Source organism: Sceloporus occidentalis, unplaced genomic scaffold (assembly GCF_023333645.1).
Source record: "Sceloporus occidentalis isolate IW3139 unplaced genomic scaffold, rSceOcc1.0.p SCAF_1, whole genome shotgun sequence".
NCBI lineage: Eukaryota > Metazoa > Chordata > Lepidosauria > Squamata > Phrynosomatidae > Sceloporus > Sceloporus occidentalis.
This window is the reverse complement of record NW_028316981.1, coordinates 135114479-135129386: the sequence shown is the minus strand read 5'-3', so window position 1 is coordinate 135129386 and position 14908 is coordinate 135114479. Positions and strand designations below refer to the sequence as shown.

The 14908-nt window shown below is 40.6% G+C and overlaps 1 protein-coding gene across 11 annotated transcripts in view; it reads right to left on the bottom strand.

The window, feature by feature from the left end:
• The window catches only part of CACNA1G (calcium voltage-gated channel subunit alpha1 G), a 270365-nt gene that overhangs the window by 138633 nt on the left and 116824 nt on the right, over positions 1 to 14908 (bottom strand). For all 11 annotated transcript variants that reach the window (XM_089537162.1, XM_089537177.1, XM_089537228.1 and 8 more), the window contains exons 10-13: positions 9156 to 9307; positions 6789 to 6974; positions 6462 to 6576; positions 4646 to 4801 (exon numbers count right to left, since the gene is read on the bottom strand). In XM_089537162.1, coding sequence (XP_089393288.1) covers positions 4646 to 4801; positions 6462 to 6576; positions 6789 to 6974; positions 9156 to 9307 — 609 coding nt within the window. The remainder of the gene's footprint in view (positions 1 to 4645; positions 4802 to 6461; positions 6577 to 6788; positions 6975 to 9155; positions 9308 to 14908) is intronic.

The following is a 14908-nucleotide window of genomic DNA, read 5'->3' as shown; positions in this document are numbered from 1 at the left end:
AAAATTGCCTCAATTTGCTTGTGTTGAGAATTTAAAGTATTACCAGACTGGCTTTGCAGAAACAAACAATTTGACAGGAGCACCATTATTTCCCCTAAGGATAATAATGTAATATGAGTATGTTTTATGCACAAGACATGGCTCTAATCTGCATTGCAGAAACAATGTCGTTTGATACCATTGAACAGCCATAGCTCAATTCTGTGGAATCCTGGGATTTGTAGTTTGTTGTGGCACCAGAGCTCTGTGACAGAAAAGGCTAAATAGCTCACAAAACTACAAATCCCAAAATTCCACAGTGTTGAGCCATGGCACTTGAAGAGGTATCAAACAGCATTATTTCTGCAGTACAGATTAGATGATGGTCCAAAATCATTCCAGAGACATCTCCAGATGATGAGTGAAGGTAGAAAAAAATAATTCCTCCTTTTGTCCTCTCAGAATTTAGAACCCTACTGATCCATCTCATTTAGGTGCAACCTGTCAACCAATTTGAATTTTTCTATTTACAAATTTCTGTTTCCAATAAAACTTGTCATCTTTACTCACAGGTAGCTTAGTGGTGGAAGATAAGAAGTTAGAAGAATATGCCAACACAAAAGAGGGACAAAGGATAAGCAAGCCACTAAGGACTGTCAGAGACAAGCAGAAAAACTGTGGGGAACATGAAAGGATTACTAATGGAAGAATATGCTTGATAGATAATATTATCCTGAAGTCCCACAGGAGAGCAGTTTTATCGCTGACAGAGAGCTTGCTCACCAGGAGCCAATGTTTGTTTCTCAGATAAATCCCCCAGGGCAAAGACTGTTCACTGACAGCTCACTCAGTCAGTAATTTTGCATTACTAGCTCTATGAAACAGATTCCTCCTCATGCTCTTCTTTTATACCTAGCAACTGCTGGAAGTTGAGACCAAAAAATCGGGGTGAGGAAAATTCTCAGAATGTACACTGAAAACTGAATCTGATTTCCATGCAACAGGAAATGTGCTGTGTGTGCCTCTTGCATGAGGCGCTCACTTTGGTTGTGTGTGTGCATGTGTGTTTTAAGAGCAGCCTCATCTCTTCATAGGTGCATTTGCTGCTAAGCAACCAAAAGGTCCTGCATAGTCAGAGACTAAAATTAACAAGGTGTTTCCAAAGTTGAGGAAAGGCACTTGAGGAACACAAAGATTTTTTTAAAAATTCAGCTACACTGAGAGAGGACTTCAAAGGAGAAGAAGGGATGGAAGTGCTTAAGGAACAAAATGGCTCTTGAGTGATAAAAGATACACCAGACAGACAAAAGTAAACCACACTAATTTTTGGAAAGAGGATTATTTGACAGCAGTGTATAGTGCAAAGAAGGAACAATCCCCATGGAATTTTAAAGATATATTTTTAAAGGAATAAACATTAAAATAAGTGGGACAGATCCTAAATCTATAGCTGGGATGCAATATGGAGACTATAAGAGTGCATGTTTTCTCCCAGTGTACATCCACCATCATTGTATGTGTCCATATATATGTAAAATAGCAATTGGAGGGCTTGTGTGCCCAGTTCTGTCTCCTCATCCGCTAATCAGCTGCAGAGATATGCCACAGTATAGGGCTGTTCCTTCTACCCAAAGGCAGTCACAACAGCAGGTAACATTCTCACATCCCATGGGTGGCCATGAGCTGTGGCTCTTCAGCACCCAGGGCAAGGAATCTTACACACAAGAATATACAGGCTATCTCCTTCTGAAATGACCAGAAATCACATATGAAGGCATAAGCATGATTTATACTTTTGAAAGTCACCAAGAAGATTCTAGCCAATGTTGATACTAATGACATTACTGGAATTTTGCTAATTCATTGTAAGGGACATCCTGACAACAACTATATAGCTAATCTGTCTATGCTCTGTGAATCATCTTTAGACAATGTATATTTAGGCACTATATTCATTTTGGGCTATTAACAGCACATTAATAACTGGCAGTGAGAGATATTCCAGTCAAGTTGGAATACTCATTGGAATCAGCCCACTCAGTCCTGGAGACAGAAGCCCTCTAATCATTTGACAAGAGCCAGAGGTAGTTTTGCCTCTAATGCCTGAAGTGTGAAGAATCACCCACTTCTTGGAAATAAAAATGTGTCCATTGAACTCGCACAATGACCCTTCCTCTAAGACAAAAAGACTATTACATGGAGGCATGGGCATGACATCAAGCAGAAACAACATAAACGAAACACAGTGATCTGAGGAAGATCGGATTAAACAAGCAGAGACTCCGCCTGCCTTGCCCTGGAAGGCCTCAGTAAATCTTTTCCTAAAACTGTGCTCAAAATAAATAAATAAGTGAAAAGCCCAAGAGGTTTTCTAAACGAGTTTTTATGGTGTGAATGAACATGATGGCAAGAAAGGTAACAAACCCAAAAGGTTGTTATTTTCCTGTCAAACCTACATTATCAATATAACTTTAATTTAGAAATGGTACTACTAGATACTGCTGAATAATGCTAGCTATCATATTCCCTCTGCCTAGGGCCTCATGCAGAATAATGCCACCTTTAGACCTTCATCACTTTGACATTTATTGCCTTAAGACTAGTTTTTCTCTGCAAGCCTGAGCTGCAGGCAGAACCATCTTCCGGCTACTTTTTGAAACTGTTGTATACTTTGTAAACTTGCTTGCTGGTATATTAGGCAGGCCAAGTTCACTGCAGAAATTTGCTTTCCAGCTATCTGAAGATGGCTGCAGAGATGGATTCTAGTTCACGAAAGATCCAGCTTCTGGTAAAGACTAGGCAAAAAGCTGAATTAATACAGATGTCAAAATGTTGACCTTAAGATGACAGGAAAATATTCACTAAAGCACAACTGCAAATAAAACAATAACCTAACTCATCCCTCAACTGCGTATGGTATATATATTCATCAGGCAACTCGTCACTTGGCTTAAGCCAACAAGTACATTTCAAAGGCACTATTATATTTGTTCCATTCAACATGTATTTGTATTTAATATTAACAGTTTTTAAACCTTAGCCTTAAGAGCAAAAGGGATTGATGTATAAACAGAGCTTGGATGTAACTGATTACAAATACCTAGCTACTTATAATAAGTCCCTTTTCTCAATAAAAAAGTATAATTCAATAATAATATGAAAGGTATAATATAATAACATTATGATGTAACATCTAGGGGTACCGTGTTGGCCATATAGCAATCCTATAACATTCAAACAATGATACCTTTATTGGGCCAACCAAAATGTACAATTACATGTTTGATACTTTCAAAGTCACATTCGCTTATTCATCAGGCAAACAGGAGAAAAAAAATTGAAGATGTTAGTCATAGGCCTGCATTTTCTGTTTCTGGTATTAGTTCAGATGGTAGGGAGGGCTGTCTACAGGCTGGCACTCCTCCTTTGGCCATGCAGTCACTGGGAGATTTTCAAAGTCAAGGAAATTTAGTGTACATTTTCAATTAAAGGAAGATGTTTCCTTGGAATCCAGCATTGTGAAGCCATAGGCTCTTATGTAGGTGGAGAACACTGAATTTCTCAAGAAGTCATAATGGTATCATTGTATGGATGTTATAGGATTTGCTATATGGCCAACACAGCTACCCCTAGATGTTTTTTGAATTTCAAAATACTACATTTTAGCCATCACAGGGGAATCCTAAAGAGAGAGCTAGTGCACTGGGACCTTGCCATCTGAGGGTTCTGCCTCCAACAAAGGTAAAACAATTTTTCTAATATTGGGACTGATTGGCATGTTTTGCCTCTAGACCACCTGAAGTTTTCCTGATGCAAAACATGAAGACCTCTTGAGAAATTCAGTGTTCTCTGCTGACATAGGAGCCTGTGGCTTCACAAAGGAAGGAGACAAGCTGGATTCCAAGGAAACATTTTCTTTGAATTGCAAATGGACACTAAATTTCTTTGACTTTGAAAATCTACCAGTGACCGCATGGCCAAAGGGGGAGGTGCCAGCCTGCAGATAGCCCTCCCTACCACCTGAATGCCACAATTTCCCTGGGAATACTTCAGCATGGGGAAAATGTCATGTAGATCTCCAAAATAAAATTGGTTTGACAGGAACAAAATGTTGGACTTTCAGAGACTTTTTTTGTCTGGAGAAGCTCCTAAGTGTGATTTGTTTTTAACCACAGGGCAGCAGCTTGTACTGTTCAGCTTTCATAAAGTAATTAAAAAGGGAACCGTTTTTAGAAATGAGAACCTTACTTTTAAAAAAATTAAACATGGAAACTATAATAGTAAACAAGAAAAGACAACAATGCTTGGTAAGGTGGAAAGCAGTACGAAAAGAGGAAGATACATTAGAACTGGATAGATTTAATCAAGGTTGCCCTGAGTTAGCAGGACTGAGCAGAGCTTGGAGATTTCTCCTTCACAGTGTCACTATAAGTCAAAACCAACTTGACATCAGTTAATAAACTTTTTAAAGTTGCAAATGTAGCTAATTACTTTTAAAAAATAACACTCCAAGCTTGGGTTGTTCTGAAATTTTTGCTAAAGAAAGGAGCAAAGCACACACCCTATCTCCCTCTTCTCAAACTAGTTGAAATCATAATAAAGAGATAGGTGCAGAATTCTTAATACATTCTATGAAAGATAAAACAAGTGTTATTCAAGGCTTTACCTCTGTCTGAAAACCTTCCACCAAAATGGCAACCAACAAATTAAAGAGAACATAATTTCCAAATGTCATGAGGGCAATGAAGTATAGAGCAGCCCAGGAAGAGGTAGAAGCCATGCCATTATATAGTACTTTATTCCAGTCTTCTTGAGTAAGTATCTGGAATGGGGAAAAAAAAGGACCAAATGACATGCAGCAGTACCAGAGACCATAATTTTTCATGAGCCTGGATGAATATTTACCTGACTTAATTTTTTTGTGTTCAAAGTAGGAGAAACTTTATTTCCCCAGGCCAAGCATCTTATGCATAGGCAATTTAAAACAGTAATTTTATATGAATAGTACTTGTTATGCCTCACAGCATGTTCTCCCACACACCTGAGACTGTATAGATCTCATTCTACTTGAGAAATCCAGGTCCCTACAGGCACAGTCCACACTGAAGAACCTAGCCTGTGAGATTTATAGTCAGACATGTGCATACATTGTCCTTCCCTGCAGATTACAACTCCCATTTGTCATTGCTTAAGAAAGAATGCTCACTCCTGACTGATGATCTGAAGGCTACAGAAGACTCACTGCTTATCATTTCCAGATGTGTCTGAAGAGTCATAACATTCACACAACTAGATCCTTGGGGTCTATTGGTCACTATCAGAAATTCTAAGGCCTTAAATGAGGAATTTGTTTGGTTATTTCTTCTTGACTAAGGAGCTTGACAGACAGGCAGGAAGGGACAGCGAGACACCGCTCCTTTCTGCCTCAGATCGTTGCTGTGGCAACTGCATGCCACAGCAACGATCCACTCTGGGGCACAATTATGGCACTTGTGTGCCACAATGACACCCCTTCCACAGAACGCCATTTGGGTGCTCCAACACCTGTGCGTCATCATGGTGCACCCTGTGTGTATGGGCGTGAGCCAACATGGTGCCTGGGTGGCAAAGGTAGAGCCAGGCACATGTGGACGCCCAACCTGGTCTAGCCCTACTTTAAGTCCCAGGCTGGCACAAACTCCAACAAATAACCAAAATACATTCCACATTTATTTACTACTCAGAGTATCTGAGCCATGCACAAACCAATGAAGTAATCAAAGATAGCACATGGAAATTTGGGTTGTAATTCCCATTCCCTACTAGTCACTTTATTTTGCTTTCTCCTGTAGGGTCACCAACTAACCTCAGCATCCTTTGCAAAAAAAAAAAAAAAAAAAAAAAAAAAAAAAAAAATTAAGAAAAACCAAAATAACAAAACAACAACAACAGCCTTTTGAAAACTCAGACACAAGTCCAAGGTTGAAATAGGTTGATCTTGGTTTTAATCTACAATGTCTCCCTTTTTTATTGTAAAGTTCATTTCTTTCTCCCAACGATACCAAAGCTAACAATTTGTGCAAATGGACAACTAAATCCCAGTCTTCCAATATCCTAAGAATGCAAGCTCCCATTTTATTAAAGACAGTTTGAGCCTCTTAGTTGAAAGAAATGGATATCTTGACTAATGTGACCAGTTGCCCTCTCTTTTAATGGACATTTTGTTATTTTAAAGACTGTTCCTCATTTCAGAATATCAGCATTTCATGGAACAATTATTTAAATTCTGCTTTTAACCTTGATTTCTATAGATTCTTTGCTTTCTGAAGTTTTTATCAGACAAAGCTAGCCTAATCTTCATAGTATATTTTATAGTTGGCTTTAGGAACTCTGTACTCGAGGCCTTAATTGTTCTCTTAAAATTCTGTGTTACATTTTCAATAATCCAAACTTCAGGAGGCTCATGTTTCTTAAGCAATTGTCAGACATGACTGATGTATTACCTGGAAAACAGTAACAATGGCCCAGAGCAAGGAATCAAAGTTCTTCCTGTCGGGGAGAGTGTCTCCATCTCTCTCTGAAGCAAACTTACAGCCAAAGAGATGCATCCCAAGGATACTGAATACAAAAGGAAAATGGGCTGAGAAAGGTACTACAGAAATGGAACAAGACAATGTTGGGACTAGCAAAATGAGACTTCATCATCTTAGCAAACAAAGGTTGAAACAAAGTTCCTTAAGCACAGAAGCAACGGTTGCATTGGCTACACAAATTATTGCTACCATGACTTCTACTAGTATAATGCATTAAAATCTTTACTAAGTACTTACCTAAAGATAAAGATGAAAAGCATCAGTAACATACAAAAAGTGGCCACATTGTCCATTGTCTTCATGAGGACCACTAGCTGGCGCTGGAGAGCAGGCATAAAACGGACCAGCTTCAGGACTCTCATAAGGCGGAAGGTCCGTAGAACAGACAGGCCTCCACCCTGCTGTCCCACTATCTCCCATACACTAAGAAAGGAAAAAAGTAATGTTACATTACTCCACAGTGGGGCATTTATATTCCCCATATAAGTACGTACAGCAAAAGTGTGGAAGGTTTACAGTCCAAGCTAGAAAATTGACTTCCTGGGTAATTTGTAGATATGAAACAGGGATGCTTATGGAATTCTAATAATAACTCTAATAATAATATGAGCAAAGATCCTCAGACAGCAGGGACCGACATGTAAGTATTCCAAGGAGATAGAGATCCACATGAAGAAAAATAATAAACAGACATTTTACTATTATTTTCTGAGGCTTGGGGAAAACATTAAAAATGCTGTCAAAAACAGGTGAGTCTAATCAATGTTTTTATTGCAAAATGATCAGTAAAATTTATATCATAATCTGATGCATTTCTACCCAGAAACAAATCCCATCAAGCTTAATAAGTATTATTCCCAGATAGGCATATACAGTGGGCCCTTGGTATACGCGGGGGATCCGTTCTGGACACCAATGGCGGTGCCAAAGTCCCTGGCCTCCCCTCCCCTCCTCCATCCCTTCCCTCGCTTCCCTCCTCACTTTCCTCCCTCCATCTCTCCCTTCCCTCCCTCTTACTTACCTTTCGGGCCGAGTGCCGGTGCTGGAGGCCTTAGAGGCCTCCAGCGTGGCTGCTTGGCCTCCTCACCACCATGGGAAAAGCCTGGTGGGGGTGGGGGTGGCCAAGCCTCGGCCTCCTCGCCACTGCCGTGGAAGAGCCCGATGGTGGTGCTGGAGGCCTCTTGGCTCCCAACAGCACTGCCACCGGGCCTTTCCCACGGCAGCGGCGAGGAGGTACAGTTGCCACGCTGGAGGTCTTCAAGGCCTCCAGCGCCGGCACCCGGCCTCCTCGACACCTCTGCCATAGCAGAAGGGCCGGATACCGGTGTTGGAGGGCAAGAGGCCCCCAGCATCGACACCTGGCCCTTCTGTGGCGGTGGTGGCGAGGATGCCGAGTGATGGTGCAGGAGGCCTTGAAGGCTTCTGGCGCTGCTGTGCTCTGCCTCCTCGCTGCCGGGCCTTTCCTGTGGCCACAGCGAGGAGGCAGAGTGCAGCAGCGCCAGAGGCCTTCAAGGCCTCCCGCACCGCCACTCGGCCTCACTGCCACCACTGCAAAAGTGCCGGGTGTTGGTGCTGGGGGCCTCTTGCACTGCCATTGGGCCCTTCACGGCGGCAGCAAGGAGGCTGAGGCTTGGCCTATGCCGTTGCCACCACCACCTGGCTTTTCCCGCCACGATGGCGGCGGTGAGGAGGCCAAGCAGCTGCGTCAGAGGCCTCCAAGTCCTCCAGCACAAGCACTTGGCCCAAAAGGTAAGTAAGAGGGAGGGAGGCAGGGAGGGAATCGAGGGAGGGAGGTCAGGGACTTTTGTTCCCAACGGTGGCGTGCATGCATGTGTGCTGCCATTGGGAACAACTTCCGGGTTTGCCATCAGCGGATGCTCAAATCCGCGGATGGCAAATCCGTGTATAAGAAGGGCCGACTGTACTACACTGATGCTTTAATTCCACTATACAAACTGAAATTCTGGGCTGTTTCTTGCAAACTTTCATTTCCTCTGTTTCTGCCTGATAATGTTGGAGTCTGCATATTGTTCTTAAGAGTTCCTTTTTGTTTAATACAATGGTGACCTTTTCTTTTTTTAGTATGAATAAATGGTCACCCTACATGTTAAACTGAAATGAGGTGAGGAATAAACAGACTTCGTAGCCACAGCTACTTTTTAGGTATGAAAATTAGAAGGAAAGAAGACAATAGCACTAGATGATTTCCATTGCCTGCCCTCTCTGTTCAGGCGACCGGTATCCTTAAACTCTTCCTGGAGAACAAAGTAAAATAATGCTCTTGTACAGAGTCATGAGAGTCAATAGACAATTTATTATTTTTTAAAAATGGAATACTGTCAAAGAGTGGTGTCATGGGGGAAAGGGTATGATTGACTGGGAACACCCCAGAAGGCTGGATTTGGCCCCAGGGCTAGAGGTTCCCCATACCTCTTATGATGGTTTCCCAGCAGTTCTGAAGCACATGCAGTATCTAACACATCGACAAAATAAACCAGGCACCTGTCCCAAAACAGCCTCTTCTTACTACTTTCCTTCAGCTCTTTTAGCCTGCATTCAGTTGGGAGAAATTGTGTGGGCTTAAGGAGATTCTGTGTCAATTACCTGATTACAACAATGATCCCATCAAAGATGTTGTATGGGTTTTTGATGTAGCCAAAAGGGCCATATACAAGGAGCTTGAGAAGCATTTCTAGGGCAAAGAGACTGGTAAAGACAATATTGCTGATTTCCAGTGCGTTTGTGAGTTCTTCAGGCTGGAGAAATAAAAAAACCAAGAAAAAACAAATATGCAAAGTTGAATGAAATGTATACTTTGATAAAATTAGAAAACTGCTAGTCATACAAGTTACAGTAGAGCAACATATCATGTACTCATTTCAGCAGATGATATGAAAGTAGAGAATTTCCAGCTTATAAATCATTTCTTCAGTCTCCAGACTCTAGAGGTTCTTTTGAATCTACCGAATCTGATCCTGGAGCCTTGTGAACAACCAATATGATCATATTGATATAGAACAGTTCTCCTCATCTCCACTCTACCTATCAGCTACTGACAAGTAAGCACTAGTAAATCCAAATATGAGAGTTTAAATTAAATCACAGCATTATAGATTTCTGAGTTAATTAGGGCACATTAAATACAGCAAGCAGCTACTATAAAAAGGTGACACATGTATCACTGCCTCACAAATAAAGTATTATGAGCAAACTCAGGGGGCACATTATCCTCATATAAACACTAATTAAAGGTCTTTAGAAAATTATCAGCAATGTGAAATCAATATTTAGAATAATGAATAGTGATTTTCACTGCTCTTTTCACTTGTGAATGTGCAGTTTGAGACCCAGTCTCCAAGTATTTACATAGTGCCCTTCATTGAGATTAACTCTGTGGCAATTTACAGAATTAAAACATCACAACCATTCCCCCCTCCCCCACACACATCATTAAAAAACTCAAACCCACAAATACAACAGAGCAATCAGCAAAAATATTAAAGCTTTTTATTTGTAAAGTCTTTATAGTAAGCTTGCCAGCATTAAGTCTTGATTAAGCCTTTTTTTATTAAGCCTTTTTGTATTACAAAAAAAAATGAAATATTTTTTGAAAAGATTTTAACCTCCTCCCCCATTAAAAAGTCTGGTACATAACAAAAAACAACATTGGCAGCAGTTGAGGACATTTAATGGATGGAGGGCCATGGATGGAAGGGTCTTCTGTTTGGTTGTCATGCACTTAATCACTAATCAGGAAAGGTTTAAGAAGAGAGTTGCTAGGCCAGAGTAACAGCCTATCTAGATTAATATTCTCTTTTCCACATTGACCAACTAGAAGAAAATGAACACCCTTTCTACTTATGTTTCCCTGGTGCTTAGAACTCTTTCTGATGCCTTTTAATCTCAAAGTAGCACACAGCCATATTGCCTAATGTCCTCCATGAGTTAGTCTAAACCCCTCTTAAAGTCCTCTGTTGTTGACACCCATCACTAAATCCTATGCGCAGTAAATGCCACTGTTATGTGCTATGTGAATATGTTCTTCTTTTTGCCTGTCCTGAATATCTTCAACATATAGCCAGTGGTGTCACTAAGGCTGGCGCCATCCAGTGCAGCAACTCATGGAGTCATCGCCCCCATTGACTTCCTCTCATACCACCCCATACAGAATCCTCAGTATTTTTTTTTTGCACTAATGTTATTCATAAATCATAATTCCCATATATCACTGAATGTAATGGTAATAGTTGTGACATAAACAATTAGCAAAATTAAAATTATACCTTTCAGTTATAATTTCATAAGACCACCTTAAATGTACATAGTGTCATGGGGTTAAAGTGAAAATTTGGTAAGATATGATTTTTTTTTAAATTTAAGTAATTAACTTTTAATTGAATTTATTTAATTTTTTTTTTAAAAAACGGGGACTTTCTCCTTTCTCTTCCTACTGAGCCTTGCCCCACTGACACACTGACAACATTTTAAAAAGATGCAGGCAAACACCACAGCCAGTTTCTACCAAAAGGCAGAAGTCTGGGGAGCAGTGGTGTCACCCCCACTTAGGGTGTCACCTGATACAGCCTTCACTGCTGGCACCTTCCCCAGTGATGTCCCTGCAAACAGCTTTTGTGAAATGCATAGCGAATTTCTTCAGCTAGTGAGTGGAATGGAAATGTCATAATAACATAATAATAAATAATATTGAGAAGACAGTACAGTAATATAACATTAGAAAACTGCAACAGAATTACTAGAGAAATATGCATATGGAAGAATATTAACTTCCTGTTAATTGAAGTGAGAGAATTGCTAATATTATGCTTAATGTGTTAACCAAAATGCAGCATGAAATATTCCTGTTGTGCAAAATGCCCTCTTCCCGAAAATTCCATTATGTTCTCATTTACTCCTGATTTTCCATCCCTCTCCAAGAGTTAGGGCAGTCTAACTGAAAACTGGGCTCCTGTACTTTTAATTGTTGTGTAGAAGGAGGAATTTCAGCAGGTGTTGCCTTTTGCACAACCATTAACGGTACAGAAGAACCTCTCCAGTTTTCACTCTGGCAGCCTTACCAACATTTACTTGCCATTCCATACATCCATTGAGTATACTCATACTTGGCTAATAGGTTTACTCTGCTGTCCACTGGTGGTCTGCTAATCAAGTACTACTCAGGCCTGACCATGCTCAGCTTCTGAAATTTCATGAGATTAGGTGTGTTTGGGGTGGTGTATGAGCTTATCATTAATATACAAGATTATGAAATAAGGTTCCATGGACAAAAGAGTCATCAGCATTCCTGATTTAGTCAGGAAAAATGGATTTTCATGATGAAATTCCCACTTGAGGTGTTGCATCTCCCAAGTTTAAACAAAAGTATTTTGTCAGTTAGTTGAGTTCAGCTTTCTGTATTATAACTGAAAGAGTTAGAATTTACAGCTTCAATAGCCTTGGACTCTAATCACTGTAGGACTTAAACACAGCTTGCATTTGTGTGTGTGTGTGTGTGTGTGTGTGTGTGTTAGCATGTATGTGTTTTAAATCTTACTGGATTAAACTGGATTTGGACATCTGTCATAAGGCTGAATACAGAATTGGGTCACTACTATTGGCCATGTCTCAGCATTTCAAGTTATCACCGTGACCAAGAGATCTTGTAGACTAAGAGGAAGAAAGGAGTTGTTAGCCTAAGCTTTCGTAGACTTAAGACTACTTCCTGAGATGTGTACTATAACTCAGACACATAGTAGTCTATTGTTTTTGCTCCAACAGATGAGGATGACTACTCTTTGGATTAAGAGGTAGCTAGGAAGCACCAGGCAGACACAGTCAGCTAATTTCTCTGAAGCAATTTCTGTTTGTGCTTAAATGTGTTTCTTGTATTTAAAGTTTTTCTTGTGTCTTTTGATTTCCTTCTTCCAGTGCAATATTTCATGCTGCATTTTAGACCCTGCATTGCTGGAGCCAGCCAAACTATTTTGCCATCAACTTGATACTGAAATGCAGTGGGAAGAAAACAGAGCTGACACCTGTGAAGTCAGCTATGGCAAAACCTCTATCACATAAATGGTGGGAAAGGCAGTAGCAAAGAACACCCTAGGCAAGGGCACCACTGCATATGCAAATGACATCCTTGCCTATTTTGAACTATTTTTGATTGAGGGCCAGCTCATCTATATAGGCGAAATAGGCAGCCGCCTAGGGTGGCAAAATTTAGGGGCAGCTTGGTGGCTTTTTTTTGTATAACTTTTTTTGTAATTAAACAATATTAAAGTGAAAACTCACTATTATTATTATTATTATTATTATTATTATTATTATTATTATTATTATTAGCTTTATTTATAAAGCGCCGTAAATGTACATGGCGCTGTACAAAACCAAGTAAAATCAAGAATATATAAAAAGCCTGCCTATGGTGTACAATCTAGAAGTTAAAAGAACAAATTAAAAACATCATAAGAAAACAAGTTAAAACAGCAAATATCCAATATTGAGTCAAGCATCAAAACAACCAGGTCACAATCACAGACTCCCTGGGAACGTTTCCCTAAACAATATGGTCTTTAACTTGGTTTTAAAGCTGAGTCATGCTTGTAAGGGGAGGAGGTTTCAGGAGTGAGGGGCAGCAAGCGAGAAGGGACGAATCCAGGATGGGGCCATGGAGATCCTGGGCTGGGACAGGAGACTTTGGCAACCAGAACGGAGGGAATGAGTGGGGATGTAGGGAGAAAGAAGTTCAGAGAGATAGGGAAGGGCCAGCCCATGCAGGGCTTTAAAAGTGAGCAGGAGAAGCTTGTACTGAACATGGAAGGGAAAGGGGAGCCAGTGAAGGGATGACAATAGGGGGGCGAGCGAGTGAGATAATACGAGCAGCTGGGTGCTGAACAGAAATCAATGGGTGGAAGTGAGAGAGAGGCTGCCCTGCCAAGAGAAGGTTGCAGTAGTCAAGTCACAAGACCACTAGGGCATGGACCAAAGTCTTTGCAGTAGAAGCAGAGAGATATGGACGGATTTTGGAAATATTATAGAGAAAAAATCTACAGACCTTGGCTGTGGCCTGGATCTGAGGGATAAATGACAAAGAGGAGTCGAAATGAAGACTGCAGGCTTCCTGAACCGGCTGAATAGAGATGTTGTTGACAGAGGAAGAAAAAGAATAGTGAGGCTTAGGAGGGAAAACAAGAAGCTCCATCTTGGACATGTTGAGCTTCAAGCGTTGATGGCACATCCAGTGGGAGACAGCTGTCAGACAACATGAAACTTGCTGCTCAAGCCCTGGCGAAAGGTCAGGGGTGGAAAGATACAGCTGGGTATCATCGGCGTACAGATGATAAGAGAAACCAAAAGAACTGATAAGTTTACCATGAGACAGTGTGTATAGAGAGAACAAGAGGGGACCCAAAACAGAACATAATAGCAAGCAACATAAAAGCAAGCTACCATATGATGGTTTCTTTGTAAAATGGCCAAAATATAAATGTGTGCCCCCCTGTGCCTGTGTTATAATCACATGGTACATCATCCGCCTTCTGCATGTGCTTGAATGTAACTTCACGGTCAACATCCCCCTCTCCTCTCGCCTTACCCTTGGTGCCACCAAACAGAATGCCAGTCGCCAGTTGTCTTGAGTTTACTGTTCACAACAAACAAACTGATTTGATTTTGAATGTTTGCCTAGTACGTTTAATACTGTGTTGCATTCTTGCTACAAGTTTTAAACTAAGTAAAGAGGATGTTTTAGTTGTTTAGGTGAGTACAATATTTATTATTACATTATCTTAGGGGATAGGGGCGCACAGCCGCCCTGTGTTCTATGTCTTTTATCATTACGTATTCAGAAATCAGAAAAAGATTGTTGTTGTATAAAAGGCTTTTTGACTAATTCTCAATACTATGACGAGAGATTGGAACCTAAGTTTTATGTCATGTTTAGCTTTAACAAACGAAACAGCGGAAATCAAGGGGTGAAAATAATTATGAGGGCAACAGGGAGTCCCAAAATATTTCTTGCCTAGGGTGGCAAAATACCTAGAGCTGGGCCTGGTGGTATATAGGATGCTAGTCACCAGCTTCACTTTGATTTATGTGATTTGGCTGCTATGCTCTCTAATCCATAGGATTATGTTGCATGTTATAATGGCATATATTCTTTCTCTTGGGAATTACTGGAAAGCTGGTCACAAAGTAAACTTCTGGTTCACTGTGAACCCTAGAATACTGTCGCATTCCAGATGCCTAAACCCAAAGGTGCTACTTCATGTCAAGAAGTGCAGCAAAAGGGTTTACATCTCAGCAACTAAGGCCCAATACAGATGGCCAAAAGAGCCGTCATAGGGCCGATTTTCAGGCTC